At 40.0% G+C, this 24,687-nt stretch overlaps 1 protein-coding gene across 4 annotated transcripts in view; it reads right to left on the reverse strand.

Moving 5' to 3' along the window:
• grik1a (glutamate receptor, ionotropic, kainate 1a) overlaps window positions 1–23,408 on the reverse strand; it is a 68,008-nt gene extending 44,600 nt beyond the window's left edge. For all 4 annotated transcript variants that reach the window (XM_081354282.1, XM_081354279.1, XM_081354280.1 and 1 more), the window contains exon 1: window positions 23,212–23,408. In XM_081354282.1, coding sequence (XP_081210408.1) covers window positions 23,212–23,335 — 124 coding nt within the window. In that variant the 5' untranslated portion in view covers window positions 23,336–23,408. The remainder of the gene's footprint in view (window positions 1–23,211) is intronic.
• Window positions 23,409–24,687: the final 1,279 nt, after the last annotated feature.

Raw genomic sequence — 24,687 nt, forward strand, 5'->3', positions numbered from 1 at the left:
TCCCTATTTGAATATTTCTCCAGATGTGTTCAGAGGACTTTGGAGGAGGAGAGCACCATGTCAGACGGTGATCAGATCGGAGGAGGTGGTCCGGTGGTCCGGAGACGGAGGAGGAGAAGGAAGACCTCCTCTGTGACTATTCCGGTGGTCTCAGTTCCGGTGGTCCCAGTTCCGGTGGTCCCAATTCCGGTGGTCTCAAGACACAGGAGGAGGAGAAGGGTTCCCTCCATAATTGTTCCGGTGGTCCCAGTTCCGGTGGTGCCTGCCGAGCCTGTGTCTTCGGACAAGATGGCCGCCGCCGAGTCTGTTCACGTCACGTCTGCCGGGCCTGTGTCTTCGGACAAGATGGCCGCTACAGAGACTGTTCACGTCACGCCTGCCGAGCCTGTGTCTTCGGACAAGATGGCCGCCGTCGAGCCTGTTCACGTCACGCCTGCCGAGCCTGTGTCTTCGGACAAGATGGCCGCCGCCGCGAGTGTTCACGTCACGTCTGCCGAGCCTGTGTCCCCTGACCAGATGGCCGCCGCCGAGAGTGTCCACGTCACACCTGTCGAGCCTGTGTCCTCTGACAAGATGGCCGCCGTCGAGCCTGTGTCTGTTCCTGAGCCTGAGCCGGTGGTGTCTGTTCCTGTTCCTGAGCCGGTGGTGTCTGTTCCTGAGCCGGTGGTGTCTGTTCCTGTTCCTGAGCCGGTGGTGTCTGTTCCTGTTCCTGAGCCGGTGGTGTCTGTTCCTGTTCCTGAGCCGGTGGTGTCTGTTCCTGTTCCTGAGCTGGTGGTGTCTGTTCCTGTGTCTGTTCCTGTGTCTTTGTCTTTGTCTTTGTCTGTGTCTTTGTCTGTGTCTTTGTCTGTGTCTTTGTCTGTGTCTTTGTCTGTGTCTTTGTCTGTGTCTTTGTCTGTGTCTTTGTCTTTGTCTGTGTCTTTGTCTGTTCCTGAACCGGAGCTTGTGGTGCCAGTTCCAGTGCCTGAGCCGGTGGTGCCAGTTCCAGTGCCTGAGCCTGTGGTGCCAGTTCCAGTGCCTGTGCCAGTTCCAGTGCCTGAGCCTGTGGTGCCAGTTCCAGTGCCCGAGCCTGTGGTGCCAGTTCCAGTGCCCGAGCCTGTGGTGCCCGTTCCAGTGCCCGAGCCTGTGGTGCCCGTTCCAGTGCCCGAGCCTGTGGTGCCCGTTCCAGTGCCCGAGCCTGTGGTGCCCGTTCCAGTGCCCGAGCCTGTGGTGCCCGTTCCAGTGCCCGAGCCTGTGGTGCCCGTTCCAGTGCCCGAGCCTGTGGTGCCCGTTCCAGTGCCCGAGCCTGTGGTGCCAGTTCCAGTGCCCGAGCCGGTGGTGCCAGTTCCAGTTCCTGTGCCCGAGCCGGTGGTGCCAGTTCCAGTGCCCGAGCCGGTGGTGCCAGTTCCAGTGCCCGAGCCGGTGGTGCCAGTTCCAGTGCCCGAGCCGGTGGTGCCAGTTCCAGTGCCCGAGACGGTGGTGCCAGTTCCAGTGCCCGAGCCGTGGCCGCCCGAGGGGTCGTCTCCGCCGTGGCCGCCCGAGGGGTCGTCTCCGCCGTGGCCGCCCGAGGGGTCGTCTCCGCCGTGGCCGCCCGAGGGGTCGTCTCCGCCGTGGCCGCCCGAGGGGTCGTCTCCGCCGTGGCCGCCCGAGGGGTCGTCTCCGCCGTGGCCGCCCGAGGGGTCGTCTCCGCCCTGGCCGCCCGAGGGGTCGTCTCCGCCCTGGCCGCCCGAGGGGTCGTCTCCGCCCTGGCCGCCCGAGGGGTCGTCTCCGCCCTGGCCGCCCGAGGGGTCGTCTCCGCCCTGGCCGCCCGAGGGGTCGTCTCCGCCCTGGCCGCCCGAGGGGTCGTCTCCGCCCTGGCCGCCCGAGGGGTCGTCTCCGCCCTGGCCGCCCGAGGGGTCGTCTCCGCCCTGGCCGCCCGAGGGGTCGTCTCCGCCCTGGCCGCCCGAGGGGTCGTCTCCGCCCTGGCCGCCCGAGGGGTCGTCTCCGCCCTGGCCGCCCGAGGGGTCGTCTCCGCCCTGGCCGCCCGAGGGGTCGTCTCCGCCCTGGACTCCCGAACTTTGTGTCCCGCCCTGGACTCCCGAACTTTGTGTCCCGCCCTGGACTCCCGAACTTTGTGTCCCGCCCTGGACTCCCGAACTTTGTGTCCCGCCCTGGACTCCCGAACTTTGTGTCCCGCCCTGGATTTCTGAACTGTCCGTCCCGCCCTGGATTTCTGAACTGTCCATTCCCCTTGTCCCGCCCTGGTCTGTCCCTCCCGTCCCGCCCTGGTCTGTCCCTCCCGTCCCGCCCTGGTCTGTCCCTCCCGTCCCGTCCGAGTCTTGTGGAGCGTCTGGTAGCCGCTCCTTAAGGAGGGGGTAATGTCACATGTCTGTCCAGTCTTGTGCTGCACATGGGTGTTTGTTGTTTTGTGCCATGTGCTCTCCTGTCTATTGTCTAGCCCCTCCCATCTTGTTATGTGATTATTGGTTAATTTGTCCCACCTGTCTGTCTCGTTACCCTCCTTTGTTTGTTCCCCTATTTAGCCTCCTTGTGTTTGTAGTCTTGTGCTGGTTCGTTGTCCGAGTTACCTGTCTTTGATGTTCCTGTCTGTTTATTATCTGAGTTCTGAGTTTTCTGTATTTTTGTCTGTGTTTGTTAATTAAATCTCCTCTGCACTTGAATCCTCGTCTCTCGCTCACTCGCCCCGTGACAGAGCCTAGTTAAATTTACAAATAAAATTAAAATTAATCTCCAGGTAATGGATTAATTCCAGTTCCACATTAATTCAAAAGCAGTTACAAACAATAGTGCCAAGCTAATGCTGAATATAAATCAATTTCAAGTTTATTCTAAAGCATAGGCCTGCTAAAAAAACACAATCCAGTTTTTGTTACAGTTGCTTAAAAACACATTTAAAAACCACTGTCTAGCTAAACGTACAAAAATAAATAAATAAAAAAATAAATAAAACCAGTGCCCTGGAAATGGATACATTTCAGGTCCATACTAAATTAAAAATTTATAAACAATAGTGCCAAGCTAATGTTAAGTACAAATCAAATCCAAGTTAGTGATAAAGTCCAGCTCTTGAAACTCTGGATGACGTAGGCTGATAAGTCCTTAACTCAATCTGCTTGCAACATCATTCTCTATAGGGCACAGCTGATTGGTTCCTGCTGTATCAGTAGCCAATAAGCTCGCAGCTCAACCTTCAAATACTTGGTCAGCATTTGCTTTTATTGAGCTGGTAAGTCCCGCCCCTTCCGCTAACCCCGCTGGACCTCTAGGTTGAAAAATCGTCAATGCAAGTGAATGGGAGAAAATAATTATTTTCTGGTCCCGTTTGAATTGTGCCATGAATGTGAACATATGTTGTCTGTGAATTTTTTATATAACTTTTCGTGTGAAGAATGCTACAATTTAGCGTGTAGAAGTTTGATACGGTTAGACTTTGTGTGAGAGCACTTTGTGGACTACAACTCTTCGCTGCTTTCTACGCGTTTGAAACGTCACCACCACTCGAACACGGACACTAGCTCACAGATCCCGCTAAACATGGCTGTGTCTTTGGTGCACTTCACCTCCTTCTTTCAGGGAGAGGACAAAATCGTTGAGGTTGGCGAAAACCACGGGTAAGTCAACTTTATGGGGTGACGTCACATAGGCGACATGTAGTCTTTCTCGTTATGTCTTTTCCACAACTGCTAGACGAAGAATCATACCATATACTGTCAAACTCGTAACATGAAAAATTATATAAAAAATTCACAGACAACATATGTTCACATTCATGGCACAATTCAAACGGGATATGAAAAATATTATTTTCTCCCATCCACTTGCATTGACGATTTTTCAACCTAGAGGTCCACTTGGGGTTTTACAGATGGGCGGGACTTACCAGCTCTATAAACCCAGTACCTTCCCCAGCTCCACCTGTATAGACCTTCTACAGGTAATTAATGAACGCTACGTTGTACAGCAGCAGCATGTCATATATGTATTAGCAGTAGCAAGTCCTGTACTTTCTCTGCAGCAGAAATAACAGCAGCAGTGTAGCAGATCTATTCCGCCAAGACCAAACATATTAACATTGTCATATCCATTACCAACAGTCAGAGAGTAGTCATGATAGATCTATATTTAAATTAAAACCATCTGTTAGATACCCATTTAGACAAAATTAACCTTCCCAAAAATTACCCATCCAAGCACATCCCAGCAAAAGTTGTCTAAAACAGGCTAATGCACACATTTATTTTGACAAATCATATTTTTGTCCTGTCTGTTTACACTTATCAAAGATATACCTTCACTATTTTTACATTATCTTGCCAAGATGAGCCTTTAAACAAAAAGTTCACATTTAGTGAAAAAAAAATCTATATGAATAAGAAATGGTACAACGATGCTAAGACACATGTAAAGAATATACAATTTGGCTCAGGTATAGTCAATGGTTTTTTCAAACAGCTGACAAAGTTCATAGTCTGTTCTAGATAATCTTTTTCCCATCCAGACCACATTGACGCTTGGCACACGTTGACAATTTAGGATTGCAAACTGAGGATCCAGGCAGAAGTCTTGCTGGACTGCTCTGTATTACCATCCCTTAAGTGATGGACACTTTTTTCAATTAAATAACATCAGTAAACAGTCTGTAATAAAATGAAGAACAAACAAATCAATTACAAGCAAAGGAACAAAGAGTGTGAGTTTTTCAGTATATCTAACTGTAGAGGTTTATTAAAGTTACAAAAGCAGTGAGCTTTTCTTGTCAATGTTGCTCTTTGATTATTATTAAGAACATAAAAGATAGTGATTAGTGACAAATGCATTATCTTAATAATTCATAAAAAAACAGAGTACAATAGATGTTTTACTTCTGCTCTTGAATAATTCCAAGTCTGATCTAAATGTCAATACCAAGTATGTGATATAATTCGCTAAACAGGTTACACCGGGTCATTCAGAAATTCCATAACATTTAAAAAATCTGAAAATGGCAAATCATGCAGATTTAGCTGCTTAAGAAATTTGGACTAATTGGCAAACACTGCGTTTGACCTTTAACACGCCATTTTTAAATCACTTTCCTTGCTGGCAGTGAAGCTTATTCTCACAATTGCATGAGGTTAATCAACATCATCTCTTCTCAATGATCATATGCAAATCGCACAATCATCGAGATCAAAACAAATTGTTCACACCTTAATCAGCAAATAATCATGGTCAAAACATCAGACTTTGTTACTGAATATGCCAATCAAGAATCTATTTAACTTGGTAGGGTGCAAAGCCAACATTGCGTAAATGTCTGGACTAAGTGGCCAAGACTTGCATTGGAGTGTATCTCCACAATTATGCATGAACATCTGTTACCAAGAGCATTGTCATGACACATTACTTGTAATGCTGGAGATACTAAAACTACACAACATGCAAATACAATGCAACGGCGAGATCCGCATGGAGGACATCCACCTGAGATCGGGCTCTATTCATAGACGGCCAGCAAACAGGTCTCAGCAGGAAAAAATGGGCCATTAACTCACCAATAAACAGCCAACCTCCAACAGTGAAAGTGACAGATTGGCTCTTTAATGAAAAGACTGTGAATGAAGATAAGAGTAATTAAATGGAAATGTTCATGTGTGTGAGATGAAGCTCATCAGAGTGCAGATACGAGCTTCTACCAAACCCGGTCTCAGTGGCTTGTTTTGGCTTTTTGAAAGCTGAGTTGGAATGAGCAAAGCCAAAAAGTCCTGCTGTGGATAACACTGTCTGATGTTCAGATAGTCCCTCGAGGAAAAAGCGCAGACCGAGCACTCCACACAGGGAGAAAGGAGAGGAGATTTCGTCTGTGAAAAACTGATTGCTTTCATATAGAGGGAGATGGTCAGACTGTGTCCGACTGGAAGGCCGGAGATGAAAATGAAGCCTGAGGCTTTTCTAGATGAGGCAGATGCACTAACATGAAGGAGAGTTGATAACAATGAGTCTGGCAGCAAACAAGTCTCGGTTAGTTTTTTACGAAGTTTCGGATCTATGTTTTTACTATGTTTATTTACTCTGAATATTTCAGCTGACTGAAAAGTCTGATCCCTCATTGATCTTTTATTACCTGGAAACACCAAATCAATCTAAATTTCCTTTGATTGAGACATTAAGAGTCAGCCATTTGGAACCAAATAGATTTCCAGTGTCTTTAAGACATAGCATTAGATTAGAGTGGAATGAAAAAGCCGACAGAGTGGCATATAGACACTTGTGTATGTGTGCGTAGGCACAGTGATGGTTACTTGAGCATGCTTAATGCTTTATTTCTATTCATTGGAAAATGGTCCCCAAGGGATGTCCAAAGCCTCTGCGGCTCACCTTGGAGAACGCAACTTTAATTAATTTCTTTTTTTATCATGTTTGTGCCATTAAATGCATTTTGACCTTGCAATAAACATTATAAGTTATAAAGAAAGTTATAAGCTTTGGATCTATATGCTTGTACTTAGGAGTAGAGCTTTGCATATTTTTATGATTAATCGGAAAAAAAGAAAAAACATTTTATTGTCTGTTATACATTATGTTCATTACAAAGTGTTAATTTATAAACGTTACACTATAAAACAAAAAAATATGTTTGGACAGTTTGGAAGAAGGACAATTGAAATCACTCATTTATGAATTTTACTAAAGAAATACAAAAGCACAAACCCAGTCTTTGCTACCAATGAACACACTACACGATTTTCAAAGTTGTCAAATCACTGTTCTTCCCACATTACATGACTGTCTGGGGTACCATTTATTCATTTTAATGTGGACATTACATGATGGATCGGCAACAGAGGGAAGAATCGCATACGCTATGACAGCATCTGAAATCGCATACTTCCCTACTATACAGTAGGTGAAACATGTTATGTGACATAAGAAGTATGTACTATAATATAAATGACGTAATGTAATATAAATGTAATCTAAAGTAATACAAATTCACAGTACTCATAAAAGAAAAACCTGGATGACCTATGACTTCCGGTGAGATTCTGAAGTATGATGGACACTTTACTATCCCATGAGGCCACAGGAGAGGATTTATGAATGGCAGTGAAGAGATTCAACTGATTCTGGTAGGTCACATGATAATGACAGCATATAGTACGTCTGAATTACATTCATACTACACACAATCATACTATTTAGAACATGCTTTCTTAAGCGTTCGCGAAGTACTTATTCAAAATAAGTACCCACTCAAAAGAGCATGCAAGTGATGGACCCAGCCAATGTCTGATCTACAAACTACGTGTCACAAAAACCAAACACCACGAGAAGTAGTACAGGAAGTAAGGAAATAAACATGATCACGCACAAGACACAAGTCCTTTTCACACAGGACTGGATTTCTTCTTGTCAAAATGATAGCCCGCAAGAAGCCTGCGATCCAAGTTGTCTGTGCGCTGATTTGCAGGGGGAAAAAAATATGAAGGAGAGGATGGTTGCTTGCAGAAGCCATGCTTGCTGATGTTCTGGTCTGACTCCTTTCCCTGAACTTTCCCTTGCCCTGTATCTTGCTCTCTCATTGGCTGTAGGTCATCAGCATTTGTAATTTCCAGACAAAACATTTCACACTGCAGACAGGTCCAGATATTTAGCCTTTGTAATGTGAGTTACAGATTAAGAATACAACTGTCAAACTTAAAGGGTTAGTTCACCCAAAAATGAAAATTATGTCATTAATGACTCACCCTCATGTCGTTCCAAGCCCGTAAGACCTTCATCTTCGGAACACAGTTTAAGATATTTTAGATTTAGTCCAAGAGCTTTCTGTTCCTCCATTGAAAGTCAATGGACGGCATACTGTCCATGTCCAGAAAGGCAATATAGACATCATCAAAGTAGTCCATGTGACATCAGTGGCTCAATCTTAAATTTATAAAGCGACGAGAATACTTTTTGTGCGCAAAAAGTAAACAAAAATAACGACTTTATTCCACTATTCATTTTCTTCTCTCTGGGCATCGAGCTATTTCACGTAGTGTTTTTGCGCAGCGCGTCTATGTTGTACGTCACACGTAGGCTCACTATTGGCCGACGCTGGTCATGTGTGATGCGTGACATACAACATAGACGCGCTACGCAAAAACACTACGTGAACTCACTCGAGGCCCAGAGAGAAGGAAATGAATAGTGGAATAAAGTCGTTATTTTTGTTTACTTTTTGCGCACAAAAAGTATTCTCGTCGCTTGAAAACTTAAGATTGAGCCACTGATGTCACATGGACTACTTTGATGATGTCTGTACTGCCTTTCTGGAAATGGACAGTATGCCGTCCATTGACTTTCAATGGAGGAACAGAAAGCTCTCAGACTAAATCTAAAATATCTTAAACTGTGTTCCGAAGATGAACGGAGGTCTTACGGGCTTGAAACGACATGAGGGTGAGTCATTAATGACATAATTTTCATTTTTGGGTGAACTAACCCTTTAAGCTTGCAGCACCTGAGAAGCCCCGTGGTGAGGAGCAGAGAGTTCGCTCAGAGTTGGAGTAAATCACTCCGCAGAAGTAGCAGTGCTTCGCCTTCTGACAATATAGTTCCCAGTATGTATACGGTTAGAAGATGGCTGTGTCCCATGTGACCTTGTTATTTGTACATGCTGTGACTATACAAATCACAACATGTAAATAGGAAAATGTTGGCGTTATTTTGTCACTTATTGGGAGCAGTATGCTAGCTGGAGCCGTTTACATCCAGTCTTTGTGCTAAGCTAGGCTAGCGGTGGGTGTGTCAGACAGAGTTACGACACGCACGGAGATGAAAAGGGTATATATGGACTTATCTAACTCTGGGGTATACAGTGAACAAGCTAAAGTCCCAAAAAGTTGGCGTGTTCCTTTAAAAAAAGCAACTTTTTAAACAAAAAGCTGAGAAAATCGCCTTTTTGAACCAGAACGGATTCAGAACATAACACAGATTTATGTTAGATAGACTTTCGAGTAGATCGAATTCATCAACACCCACATAGCTTTACAGTCGTTATCCCTGGGTTGACATTTCATTCGGTAATGTTATGCAGTTTATATGCTGTTTAATGTTTGATGATCACGATGTTTTCCATTTACATAAGCAATCTTCTATCTGCTTCTTCACCTGTGTTTTGATCCGGAGATTCTGTACTAGAAGATGTGTAATAGCGCCCCCTACCATATAACGGTGAAAACATAGATAGCCGGACAATTCAGTAAATGGTGGGGAAAGAGTGGACTAGCCTACACAAAAAAATCTGATAATCAGTTAGGTATATCTGTTTTTTTATAAATCAATATTTTCAGACAATGTAAGTTTATAAGACAGTATGTAAAACTATGTGAAAAAATTATTTAATAGGCTACTCAATCAAAACTACAAGCCGAATATACTTAGAGTACTTCATTATACTTTTAAGTATATCTTGATCAAAAGACTGAGTATTGGCCAAATATACTTTTTCTGTCAGCATAAATCAAGTATGGTTAAAAGTGCAATTTTAAGTGTATTTCTGAGAAGTACATAAAAATAAGACTACATTTTTTTTAGTTTAAAAGAAGTATACTAATCGCATACTTCAATAAACTTATTTTTCATTAGGGTGTATTTCTTACATTTTTCAAATGTGTTTTCCCCCCACTACTTTAAAGTGGTGTTACTGACAAAGCCTCTCCATACAGACCCGAATAATCGATCGTGAATTTCGTTACTGATTATTAGCTGTTTTATCCAATAGTATTCAGCTGCAGACCCACAGTGCCATATGTCACAGCAGGATCAGGCCAGCACTCTCATTGATATTTTATCACTGCCCTAGTTCAATCTATAGTCTGTCAGCCAGTATACAGCACATCCTCCTCAAAGTATTCTCACAGTGGACAATTCATTAATGCAATTCATGATACTTTAATGTAGAACATGTCCTACCTTCCAGAATGTGACATACACAGTATGCAGTGCCTTCTCTCTAGCTTTGATCAACGGACAGTTCAAAGGCTCCCAGAGTTGGTAAGCAATTGGTAAGGTTTTAGCAGGCAACACAAACTCCAGTGGTTGGCAAAACGTATGGACTAAAAGTAGTAGTTTCTGCTATAGATCATGTTTTCAATCTTTTACCACTGACCCCCAAATAGCCTATGCAAGAGACCTTAAATTTAAAGTCAAAAATCAAAATGGACAGTTCTTATTTTTTATGGAATATTGTCGTATTCATTTTTAATTATTTATCTGTGCATGCTGGCTTAAAAAGTCAGCTTTATAAGTTAATGTATAAAGACCCAATTTATACTGTGAAAAATGTATAATATTAATATTAGGCTAGATATATATGTGTAAAATAATATTTGGAAATGATTTAGTTTCTATTTCATCAATTAATGTTTTAATAATTGTATGTATTTCAATCATTTGCTTTATCAAGACTGAAAAGATATCAAAGATATACCAAAGATATCAAAGTACAGAAAGACTAAAATAAACTTGTAAAGGCCTAATTTGACTGTCAACGAACCCTTGAGTGGAAATATTTGCTTCAGAGTTTTTTCTTTTTTCATTAAAATTCTGCACACATGAACAAAAATGGTGCAGAGGTTAGGCAGTTCTTACATTTAAATTGATGTAAATTAGCTGAATTATGGGTAATTGTCGCCATTCCCAGACTGTGTTACTGGATGCATTGTCTTTTTGCCTTTTAGCTCACAAAGCCTTTGTGCCTCTTTCTCATTTTTGCACATATATTCATTCTCATTTTCCTCAGGAACTGGTTGACAAAGGAAATCAGTCTTTTCATTCATAAAATAGAGGAGATTTTCAGCTAATAGCTGTAATATACACCCTGATGGAGCATGTGTGCAATTATAGTCAATTGCTAAGATTTCTCAACTTTTGTTAAAGGGGCTATATGTAGTTTTTCTACTAAAATGAATCCTATTTTTATTGCCTGTGTGTGAAGGGGTTGTAATCTCACATTAAAATGATCCACTTGGCGGGTTTTGCTATTACCTCTGAAAGCAAGTATTCCTATTTCTATGTGAAGGCTCTGGGTCGGATTTACCGCGAAATGTCTGTTGCGTCTCAGTCTGGCCGATACCCAGAGTGCTCGCTCATGAGTTCGAGCATGTGCACGAGCACTCGCTTGTAAACGTATTGGTTGCAATCTGAAACATCACCTCTAGAGTCCGCTGAAAACTACATATAGCCCCTTTAACATTTGACCAAAATGAACACCTCAAAGGCCTTTAGGAGATTATGTCTGAATGCAGCCCTGAAATGCTGCTGGTGTTTAAGTGCCTTTATTAAGTATTTATATTTGGATGCAGCCCGAGTCTTTTGATGCACAATAAGCAGATGATTGTGCATGCATAAGTGTTTGGTGACTGTTTTGAGTGCATCTGACCTTGTAGTGCCATGAAGGATCTCAAACTTTGTTCTGTGCGTTCAGCCGGTACTGTTTTTCATTTTCCCCTGGATCATTCCGGGAGATGTTTAGTTGAGGCTTTTCAATGCTACATATCTGTCAGCTCTAACTATATATCATTGTCCTCAACCACGCTGCTCATATTCTGACAGAACACTCTGCACAACGATACAGTAAGAATGGATCAGAATGGATGTGTTTTCATCCAGCATTGTTTTTTTTTTTGGCAAAAGAACAACCAAATTCAGCAGTTTACAAAAGCAAATATTTCACAAAGGCAGAGGGTAGAACTGAGCTGATTTATATAATGTTCTGTTAGTATGATTAAAATCAATATTTAATGTTGATGAGTTTCCCTTTGCTCCACTTACTGTAATTATTCAAATTTGAGTCAGACAAGTATAATTAGTCATGGGGAGTTCAAGTTAGTATATTTTTGTTCAATTTAATCATAACGGTTGTATTGGACACCTAGTGGCCTGGATGCATGAAGTGTGTTTACTAACTGCTAAACTGTTTATCTCTTTTTGATCCTTCTCGGTCTCATTCTGCATTGCACTGACTGTGACCGCTAGCTGTCACACTGTGTTTTGGATGATCACAGAGGCATTTCGTGTGCCATGGATTGTTTCATCATTCTAGTAAAAACAGCCAATTTGGATATTTGATTTTTCCACTTGATTTGCTTGTTTTGTTTAGAGCACTGGCTGAAAAAACTAACGTAAATTACATGACACGACTCGTGATCTTAACATGGCAGGTGTCACGGATTGTGCCGGTATAATACACACAAAGATTAAGATAATTAGGCAGCTAATTATCCACAGAGTAAGAGTAGTGAAACACATCCAACATAGAAGAGACCCGACAAGAACTTGGTTCTACCCATCGGTTATTGATTAAAGGGATAGTTCACTTTGAAATTAAATTTTGGTATGTTTTAGCTTACCTCAAGGGCATCCAAGATGTAGGTGTCTTTTTTTCCGCAGTAGTTTCAATTTTGATATTTTTAGGTCAAACCGTTCTTGTCTGTCAGTCATATAATGCAGGTCTATGGTCACGGTCTCAAAGAGCATGCACAGAGTCCAAATTAAAACAATTCCCCATCGTCCAAATTAAACAATTCCCCATCGTAAGTACACATTGATGGCCTAAGACACGAAACGAGCGGTTTGTGTGAGAAAACGAAGTGTATCTATGCACCAGTCTGCGCACACGTCACACAGCAGGATGCGCGCGCGCCCTCAGATCACTTGGACGTGGCTGTGTATAAGAGGTAAAAACAATATAAATACTGTTCGTTTTCTCACACAAACCGCTCGTTTCGTGTCTTAGGCCATCAATGTGTACTTACGATGGGGAATTGTTTAATTTGGACGATGGGGAATTGTTTTAATTTGGACTCTGTGCATGCTCTTTGAGACAGTGACCATAGACCTGCATTATACGACTGACAGACAAGAACGGTTTGACCTAAAAATATCAAAATTGAAACTACTGCGGAAAAAAAGACACCTACATCTTGGATGCCCTTGAGGTAAGCTAAAACATATCAAAATTTAATTTCAAAGTGAACTATCCCTTTAAGTGGAGGCAGATCCGAATGACCAGAGAGAAGTGTTTCACCGGAAGATTGAATGATCACAAATAAAAAATAAAAAAAATGAATTGGTCATAATACGATCAATAATATCATTTTTTTGTTGTTGTTGCTGTTGTTGTACATTTTATGGATTTACATGTAAATGGCAAGTAGCAATTAAATTTAACATGAAACTGTTGAGCAGAAAGACTGAAAAATTTTATTTTCTTGTAAAAAGTCCTTTAAAGTCGTCCTGTAGTTAAAAATGTGAATACTTTGTAAAATATAATTTAAAAAGTTGTTTTCTTTATATGTAAAACTTTTAGCTTAAACTTTTATTAAAAGCTGTTGAGTGCACCTTTAAATTACTTAATTTATACAATACTTTCTGTCATATTACTTTCGTTCAACAATTTGCTGCATACTGTGGCTTGTAAGATGAAAGGCTTGAATCATATTCCTCATTGGTAAGTCACTTTGGATAATATGAATAAATGTAATGTACACAGAGTTCTTGATTAGCCTAATCAAAAAGATCATGCAAACCTTCTAATGCACAAATGTGCAACAACCAATGCAAGCATGCACACGTACAAACACATACACAAACCTGCACATAAGCCACTGCTGAATATCATCTCGGACACAGTCTTTGTCTTTCTGTCTCTGACCTTCTTTTCAACATTTCGGTCACTGATGTAGGCTATTCCACATACTACTTATAAAGACATCACAATGATTTCTGCAAACACACAGGCCAAATGCATCATCGAAGAAAAAACCTTCTCTCTCATTCAAATTCATGAAATCTTGTTCAAACACATCCCTTCTGACAAAACACAAGAAAACACAAAGGGATAAGGAGTCAGCATGCATACCAATGCTTTAGCAGAGAAAGAGCGAGAGACATTAGCTATTCTCCGCTCTCTCCGCCACTGTGATCGAACTCTTTGATTTTCTCATGGGGATCATCCTAAACGCTCGAGTTCATTCACTGTTACTTCAAGCTCAATCTATAAGAGGTTCATTAACAGTAAGTATTTTTGATGCAAATATTTACAGCCAACTTTATTTGTTAATTAATTGACAAATACTTTGCAGAGTGTTCAAATAGATGCACAGAGGCATGCAAACCAGCTCCGAATTCACCATATCCGTACAGACTTTTAGGGAAATTCTGCTGACCGTCAAAGAGCAGCGCCATTTCACAGTCCTGAACATACATCTGAGGCCACGTGGATCCAAATCTAAAAGGATTAATTTCCACTCATGGCCTGTGAAATACTCCCATCAGCACTGCACATTTCCTCAGTCAACACTGTGATATACAAAAATCATTTATTTATTAAACTTTTGGTAACACTTTACTTAAAATCTTTATATATAATGCATTATAAAAGTATTTTCATTATGCACTGAGGGAGGCAGACAGACAAATTGTTTAGTTTTTTTCTCCTGATTGAAGTTAATAATAAAAAAAATTGCACAGTGCAGAACTTTTTTTAAATGTTTGACTACAGACACAGGTCTTAAGCACATAATTAGCTGGGAGAGCGTGGTGAGTGCTCTGATTAATGCATTAATTATGCATTGTAATAATGCATTGTATGGTCTCATGAATAATTGTAACCACAGTTATAATACACTCCAATACGTATCTGTTCATTATTACACCTTTAGAAAGTATAATGCATTAAACACATGGCAAACAACAAATTTCAGATGTTACAAGGAATCTGCAAATATTATAATGCATTATGCCTTTGGTTACAATGAAAAGCTATAATGCATTATAACAAACATTATAAATACGTTTATAATGCAAAGGCTTTAAAGGTACAATATGTAACTTTTTTGCTTTAAAAATAGCAAAAATCACTATATCTATGTTATAATTTTTTTTTAGTTGTGTACTTACATTATCCCGAAAGTTTACAACAACTTTCAAACCAGGAGAAATTTGTAATTTAATTCGAGAAACGTCCCGTTTCTTTATTTCCGTTTTGTCGCCGCCAATGGCGTCATATCCGCGTTGTCCCTGGTTTCTGCTCGTACTGCCATGGCAACCAGAGCTATGAACCAGAGCCGTCAGATAGTAACCAAAGCGACTGACGCGGACAACTTTGTAGTTCGCAATGTCTATTTGCACGCTGTTGTTGTTTCATTCAAACATTATGGACCATGGCAAGCAGACTTTGGATAAAAAAGGAGAACTAAAACGAGAATCAATATCAGCGCGGTGTTTTCGAGATGCCGAGAGCTCCCATAGACAGTATATAAACGAGAGCTCCACGTCCGAGACTTCGACCGCTCCTACATGTACTTTATTAAACAGGTGAGCACATTTACATAAAACTAATCAATGTTTTATAGTTCAACAATGATAAAATGTCAGAATATGATCTGTATGTTATTCTAATGTTGATCTAGCTTACTGCTAGTCTCATACAGACAAACTAACACATACATTTCAACACATTCAAATGCAGTTTAGTGTGATGGTGTAATGTTAGACCAAGTGAAACAGCGCTGCGTTACCTCACAAGTTTCATTTGTCTAATAAACTGACCTGTGAGTAGTAATTCTGCACGTAGTTCGGTAGAATGAAATGTCCGTATTCTTTTATATCTGCGGGATTCACGTCGCGTTTGGAGCTGATAGCTGTCTCTCTTGCTGATAGCAATCCCGAACTGCGTTATATCACAGTCATGATAAAAGCATCAATGTATTTACTCATCCATAAACATCCATAAACATTATTAGATCGGTCGGCTTGACGTTGACGTCAAGATCCATAATTCTTAGCAAATGTTGTGTCATCAATCTACGCCTTTGTTATTGTAAATAGGTTAGCGACCCCTAGTGGCGAAAAATGCCATACTGTACGTTTAAGTAAAGTATTACCAAACTTACAGATACTACGTTTTTTTTTTTTTTACATTTACATATATTTCTTTTCTGAATAAAGGGAATACAATTAAATATAGAGGCAAATGAAAATTAAAATGAGTTGTTTTAAAAAGCAAACCTTAGAAATTTTGTTTCCTTATGGGCCCTATAATTTGGCAAATTAACGCGGAATCTAGTGTGAACGCGGAATCTAGTGTGAACGCGGAATTTCGCGGAATTTTACATATTTGGAGTAAAATTCTGTTTTTGTGTGGGAGAAAAACGTATGTCGGAGGAAAATCGCATATTACTGAAAGAACGAGCAGAGAGAGAGAGGCCCGATCGCGCGTGCGTCTTCAAATTGTCTTGCTCTCTCTCACTACATCGCGCGAGTCGCGCTTATTAATCTAAATCAATTGAGAATTGACACAAATGGTAAAAGATCGGAAGAACGAAGTTTCACGTGGAGCATTCGGATATTTTTTTCCTGAATTAGGCTACCGCTGGGTGTGAATTGTGCAAAAAAAAACTTTTTTATCTTGCCTTCTTCTCTGAAAAGCGTTCCGCCCATTCAGCTGACATAAAAAACACTTTCAATAAACTAAACAAAACCTATCCAGTGATGAAATGTTTTCTGTGTTGACAAATCTTGTGCGATGTCCTAAAACTGCCGGGATAATCACACAACGCGTACAAGTCTGCTAATGATACGTCCGATTCGCGAACTAATGACTCCTTTGAACCGATTCACTTTAATGAATTAAAGGGGGGTAAGAAATGCTATTTCATGCATACTGAGTTTTTTACACTGTTAAAGAGTTGGATTCCCATGCTAAACATGGACAAAGTTTCAAAAATTAAATTGTACGTTTGAAGGAGTATTTCTGTGCTAAAAATTGTCCTTCCGGTTTGTCACAAGTTTCGGAAAGTTTTTTTCGAGTATGGGTCTTCGTGACGTCAGCTGGGGCGGAATTTCCTTATATGGGTCCTAAGGGCACTTCTCCGCGGGCGCGCGTGCACTCGTAGACCAGACAGAGAGAGAAGAGAGCGAAAGCAGTACCTCATCAAAGCGCTCTGCTCGGCTCACCAAAGAAGTGTGTTTTTGGTTGCCAGGGCAAGACAACCCTGCACAGATTCTCAAAGAACCCACCGCTAAGGGACCCGTGGATGGAGTTTGTTTTTTCAGAGACTGTTTGTTTTTGTGCAAGACTGTTTGTTCCCTGCATTTCGACGATGATTGTTTTATAAACAAAGCCCAGATCGACGGATTGCAGATCGTCTAATGCTTAAGGATGGAGCAGTCACAATGATAAAGGTTCGCGGTCGCAGGCGGGGAGTAAGAAACTGCTTCAAATGTCTCTGTGTGTTGTTAGCTCGGTTAGCACTCCTTTAGCTTCGCCCACACGGCACGCCTCCAGCCGCTCGTTTTTTTCCGGAAAGACTCGGTACAGCCTATCTTTCTTTTATAAATATAATAAAACTAAAGACTTTTTGGAGATATGAAGGATGCAATACTACTCTATAGGTACTCAAGATTAACAGGAGATTGAGAGAAAATGAGCATTTCACCCCCCCTTTAACTGATCTGTCCAACACTGAATCGGTTCGGTGTATAACAGAATCGGTAACACTATATTTTTAAGGTTCCATTTATTAAACTCTAGTTAACTAGATCAGTTAACATTAACTATTAATAAACTGCACTTCTACAGCATTTATTAATCTTTATTAATGTTAATTTCACCATTTAGTAGCCTACATTATTTAAATGAAAAGTTGTATTTGTTAACATTAGTTAGCTTAATGCACTGTGTGAAGTAACATAATAAAAATACAGGGTTAGGGTTAACTAAGATTAACAAAGATTAATAAATACAGTAACAAATGTATTGCTCGTGGTTCATGTTAGTTAGCCTAATACATTCACTAATGTAAACAAACCGAACCACATTTAACACCTCTTAAAATGAGAATTTTGTTTGTTACCTCAATAAATTTAGGGTCATTCCTATTTTATTTGTGTACATTTTAATCATTAACATTAAAAAACTCTTTTTACGACTAAAATAACAGTAAAGGGTAAAAAAAAAACTGAATTCCCAAAAATTAAAATGGAAAAAACGGAATTTGCAAAAATTAAAACGGAAAAATCGGAATTTGGGAAAAAATAAAACGGAATTTGGGAAAAAATAAAACGGATTTTATAGGGCCCTACAACATCTATTTTTAATCTTTGCTCATCATTATGTGAAACAGAAACTATAGCTGTACACTGTCATACAATGTTGACATGAACATTTGTGAAAAGCCAAGAAACGTCAGTGTATCAAATATGGCTCAATGTTATGCAAACTAATCCCACCATAATTGCATGTCTCCAGTGGTGTGCGCTTTGTAACATGCCAGTCATAACATTCAGATGACAGATGGCAGGTGGATGCACCTGTATTTTTGAAAGCACATAGGGACAGTGTCTCCAGCCTGATATACAATGTCCTATCAAATTCATGTGTATGTGTGAGGGTGTGTATATCTAATAATATGATTCATTGCTCCAGTGCACATCCATCTTAAAGACAGAACACTGTGTGTTCAAGGCGACAAAACATCTGCAAGCCTACAATATCTGATAAACTTTGACAAATAATAAGGGTCCACACATGGTGTGCTCTAAACAAGTCCCCTCCGGGACAGAACTGATGAAATACCTGTGAAATCAATAGGGCAGTTCGGAGGTTACATCAGGGGGCTAAATAACTCTTTCATTCAGCTCTACACACAAGTATACATCCTGGGAAAAATTAAGAGTGGATCGTTGCAACCTAAATTGAGATAATTTCATTGTAGTTTATGCATGGATAGATGGATGATGCATGTTTTTTTTTTTTTTATATCAACACTGTAGGTTGACATATACAGAAAGAGAAAGTGTTTGTAAACCTTTTGTTTTAACTAATTAATTAGGGCCCGAGCACCGATGGTGAGAGGACCCTATTGTTTTTGCTCCGTTTATTATTATTCTTCTTCTCCAAAGTGAATCGCTTTTTAGAGGGCCTAAACATGCTCGAAAACTCATGAAACTTTGCACACGCTTCAGAAGTGGTGAAAATTTACGTGTGATATGGTTTTCAGAATTGGGGGGGGCAAATTCGGTAAATTATTGCCCCCACATTTTGCCCCGGCTCCTGGTTTCACGTACAGGTATGAAATTTGGTACATACATGTAATGACCCAATACCTACAGAAAAGTCTCTTGGAGCATAGCCCTAAACACAACAGGAAGTGAGCTATTTTGAACTTCCTCCTGGATTTTGGGCATTTTTCGTAATTTCCTGATGTTGTACTTTAACGAACTCCTCCTACAGATTTGATCTGATACTCTTCAAATTTGGTGAGTGTAATCTTAAGGCCTTTGTGACGTTAAATTGCGAAGATCTAGAGTTTTCGTCGAAGGGTGTGCCCTCGGCGGCCTGACAAACATCTATCTATAAATTACAGGAACGTCTGTCTGTCTGTCTGTCTGTCTGTGTGTGTGTGTGTCTGTTCCTCGCATATCTCTCGAACCGTTAGTCCGATTGATTTCAAACTCGACAGGTGTCTCGCCACGGGCACGAGTAAGTGCAGTGCCAAGTTTGACATTGTTTGGATGAGAAATGCAAAAGATATCGTTAAATATATCATTTTTAGAAGGTTGTGGTTTAAAAATAAACATTCTGACATTAGAGAGTTGTATCGGTCAAAGAAGCCCCAAGAAGGCTGTGGTTTAAAAATAAACATTCTGACATAAACACTCAGTCAGCTACACTGTTTACTTCTGAATATTATAGTTTGGTTCCCAAACGTGATAAATCCATCTATCTATAAATTACAGAAACGTCCGTCTGTCTGTCTGTGTGTTATTCGCATATCTCTCGAATGTGAGATAACCACTAAATGTGTGAAAACCACTATTTTCTGTTTCAAACTTTCACATAGCATCTTTAGGTTATAACAACATTGAAAATCAAAATCTGGATTTGAATTTTTTAAGATTTATTATAAAAACGGATTATTTTTTCCCAAAAATGCAATAAATTCATGACTTTTTTTTTTTTTTTCAAAATGCTATTAATCCATTGAATCAATATAAAGTTATTTTTGATCATATTGCCATCGCAAGAAATATCTCCTGAACTTTTTTGACGGCGATCAGCTCACAAAAACTGATTTTGCACGGGCACTTTGCACTGCTCCCTGAATCGAGGTGCTTATTCATTTGTGGATGTAAACTGAATCTGTAAGTCAGCTATGCTGTTAGTGTTTACTTCTGAATATTATATTTCATTCTGGTGCGCTTAACGTTGTCGCTACTGTGTAATAATAGCCTATGCTATTCACCAACTAAACATATCCTATTCAATGCGTTCACAGTCTCTTTCACTGGCATCATTTGTAGTTGCCTATTCACAAACTGTTTGCTCAAGCATAGCGTTTTCTCGGAGTTCACTGTGTGCTTTTTACCATGCACAAATAAAAATGTCACTGAACTTTTGCTGTGTAATTGTAACAATGAGCACACACCAAACCAACAATTACTAAAAACACACACAAAAACTGATTTTGCACGGGCATTTTTTGCACTAGTTCACCCAATTTCGGCCTTTTGGTGATATATGCATGATCAGATAAGTTCAATATTGATGTTGCTTGCAGTTCTGATGTTGCTAGGCAACCACAGACAGCCTGCAGTAACTCAGGCATACAATTTTCAATCTGCCACAAACTTCACATGTTTGATAAGACTCCTGTCCTGAACACATGCCAATGCTCATTATGATTATAGCAATAGCACCACCTGCTGGTAGCAGGAAGTGTGGCAAATACAAAACGTGCTCGAAAAATCATGAAACTTTGCACACGCTTCAGAAGTGGTGACAATTTACGTGTGATGTGGTTTTAAAAATTGGGTGGGGCAAAATGGCTTACTTATTGCCCCTACATTTTGCCCCGGCTCGACGTTTCACGTACAGGTATGAAATTTGGTACACACATGTAAAGACCCAATACCTACAAAAAAGTCTCTTGGAGCATAGCCCTAAACACAACAGGAAGTCAGTTATTTTGAACTTCCTGTCAGATTTTGGGCAGTTTTTGCCATTTCCTGATGTTGTACTTTAACAAACTCCTCCTACAGTTTTGATCTGATCCTCTTCAAATTTGGTGAGTGTAATCTTAAGGCCTTTCCTAAAGGTGCCGGGTGGCGGTGGCAAGGGTGCGAGGGCCCTTTTCATCGCTGCTTGCAGCTTTAATTTTAAATGGTCCTGTGGTGTGCCTATATCAGACTACAGTTTGAACAGACTTGTCTAAAAATGAATAATAACTTTAATAAATTAATCATTAATTTAATAAATTATTAATACTATTTATATGTATGTGTTTGAGTAAAAATTACATTTTTGTTTTATTCTATGAACTACTGGCAAAATTTCTTCTAAATTTGAAGAAAAAACAGCATTTATTTGCAGAAAAATGGCAACTGGTTCAAATCGCAAAAAAAGACGCCATGTTTTCGGGCCTCGAATAATGCAAAAAAGTGTGTTCATTTTTAAACAACACAATACTAATGTCTTAACTTAAGAAATTAATATTTGGTTTAAACCCTGATTTACAATCACAGCTTTCATGTGTCTTTGCAATGCTCTACCAGTCTTGCACATTGCTGTTTGGCGACTTTAATGCCACTCCTGGCACAAATATTCAAGCAGCTCGGCTTTGTTTGATGGCTTGTGACCTTCCATTTTTCTCTTGATCACATTCCAGAGGTTTTCAGTGGGGTTCAGGTGTGTAAATTGGGCTGGCCATGACAAGGTCTTGGTCTGGTGGTCCTCCATCCACACTTTTATTGGCCTGGCTGTGTGGCAAGGAGCATTGTCCCGTGGGAAAAAACAATCCTTCGAGCTGGGGAATATTGTACAAGCAGAAGGGAGCAATTTTGTTCTACCAGGATAACCTTGTACGTGGCTTGAGTCATGCATCCTTCATAAAGACAGTGCTTTTACTTGAAATTTGGAAGAAATGTTGTCAGAATGTTGTCAAAAATAATATATATATGTATATATATATATATATATATATATATATATATACAGTAGTGTGCAAAAGTCTTAGGCATGTTAATCCCCCTCCCAAAAAATGGTTTTAAGTCAGTTATTTATATCTTTTGCTGTAGTGTGTCAGTAGGAAATATCAGTTTACATTTCAAAACATTCTTTTTGCCATTAATTGTAATAATCCAGTGAGATTTGTGTATGCACAAGGAGTCTGACAACAGCCGGTATGATCTGATCTCACCATCATCGAGTCCGTCTGTGATTACATGAAGAAACAGAAAAAACTGAGACTAAATCCAGAAGAACTGTGGGAACATCTCCAAGATGCTTGAAGTAACCTTCCTGCAAAGCTACCTGAAAAACTATGCGCAAGTGTACCTGGACAAAAGCCGTTTTAAACGCAAAGGGTCGTTACACCATATATCACTTTACAGCATTTTAACACAAGTGCCAGTACTTTTCACAGTACTGTAGCTTTGCAGGAAGGTTTCTTTAGGCATCTTGGAGACGCAATACGCCAAGCTTTCTGTTTCAACTGAAGTCCCATCTTTTGGAGAGGAGCATCTAATCAAGTCTTGAGTAGGAAAGAGGATTAATGTAGGTTGTTAAAACTGCTTTGGGGATTTACTGTGCTGCCAAAGTCAGACAGCAGCAATCATCATACAGTACTGTTCTCTGTGTGACTACAACAGGCTTTATCTCAATAACACATAGAGGGCAGCCAGTGATCAAATCTCTCAAATCACATTTCAGTGATGATGATGATGGTTTAATATTAAACATAGGCCTAATACTTTCAAGATGGCCCGTCAACGACACTTCTTATGTCAGGAAAGGTCGACCATCACATTCAGCAACAACAAAGGACTTTGAGACTTTAAAACTTTATACAAACTGGGACCTCAATTTGAGATACCTATCTTTGTTAATGATTTCGTCCCAATTTGTATAAAGTTTTAAAGTCTGAGTTCTGGAAAATACATTATTACTGTAGATATATGACAATGTTGATAATTTCAATGAATACGTAGGCTATTTCTTCAGATACAACTGCACAATAATTTTAGAGAGGTCACAAAAATAAATAGAAGATGAAGATATTTTGAAGCGATAACAAAACACTTTCACAATAAGCAGTGACGTGATAAAAAAAGACCCACGGTGCCGAACACTGAAAGTTTATAGATTAAGAATTAACTGCAGGTGACAAAGTTTCAACAATGAACGTGACATGATAGACAATCACTTACCGATTCGTATGACCTGCTGGTCACTAAGGTAAAACTTTGACATCAAGTAAAAAAGGAAAAATAACAGTCTTTTGCGTTTATCCATGGCTTTGTAATCAAAATTGGTGAAAATAAAAAACTTCATGTCATAAAACTGGATTCAGGGAATCGTAGCGCGCGCTCATCAACCATTCAGCTCCCATCGCGCGCAATGGAAACAGCTCCACGAAAAAGCCAGTTATTGCCTCAAAAACAACACATTATCATCCTTTACCGGAAAATCCACGATGTAATAGAGTCTTCAAGATATTTCAGGTAAGATTTTGTGCTGATATCCTCCGTTCATCGCTTCAAATACTTGTAGCACACCGCACGCGCACTGCGAGGATAGTAAAGTGCGCGCGCCACTGGCAGACACATGATCCAGACGCAGGATTAAAGCAAACTTTGCTCAGCGTTTTGGCTTTCTTCAGTGTGTTATCTTCTTTTTTAAGCCCGCACAGACTTTTTTCCAGGGTCTTAAATTATTTTCCCCTCCAAATAGCCACATTGAGACAATCCGTTTGAGGTAACTGGATGCTGGCATCATCATGGGAAGTTAAATAGTTGCTCTCATTCACTTCATGTTCAAAAAAATATGTATGAGAGTCCTCAGAATTATAGTGACGATGTTTTGTTCGCACGAAATGTTTTGAACCGATTCTTGATTGACTCAGTCGAAATGATTCGATAAGCGTTTGTAGAACACTCGACGGAAAGGAATGACTTTGTTTAGGAGCAATACTATGAAAAATGGAACACATATGTTAATCATATTAATATGTATTATTACTATTAGGATCTTCTTAATAATACTAATAATAATAATAATAATATGTTAGTAATAATATTGTTCGCCCATTACTAACTAAAATGTTGGAGCTGTAATCACAACATTAATTTGACAATCTACATAATTGTGAAAACGTAGTGAAAATCATCAAAAATCAAACGTAATACATCTGGAAACACTTGAATGACTTGAATTTGGTCTTGTTCATTGGAACGAACCGATTCGGTAAATTGAATTGGACCAAAAGCTGACTTGCTTTTTGCCAAATGGTGGAGCAACGCCATCTTTTGGACAAATCTTATAACTATGGCAAAGGAAGAAGCTGTAGATAGATGTTATTTGACTAAATTAAACATGAAATTAAACCTTATTATGATGCGAAGTCTTCAGTTGTGGGCTTTTGGCACACATTAAAGTATACTTTCAGTCTTTATTTTCCGTATTTATAAGTGAATTAAAAAAAGACAATGTTTAATTAAAGGGATAGTTCACCCAAAAAAAGTAAATTTTGTCATTACTTACTCACCTTCAAGTTGTTCCAAACCAATGAGTTGCTTTCTTCTGTAGAACACAAAAGAAGATAATAAAATAAAAGAATATTGGTTCTCCAGAGAGTTAATGGCACACATTGACTTCCATAGGAAAAAATAATACTATGGAATTCA

The sequence above is a fragment of the Scardinius erythrophthalmus genome (genome assembly GCF_964197995.2).
Source record: "Scardinius erythrophthalmus genome assembly, chromosome: 23".
Classification (NCBI taxonomy): Eukaryota; Metazoa; Chordata; class Actinopteri; order Cypriniformes; family Leuciscidae; genus Scardinius; species Scardinius erythrophthalmus.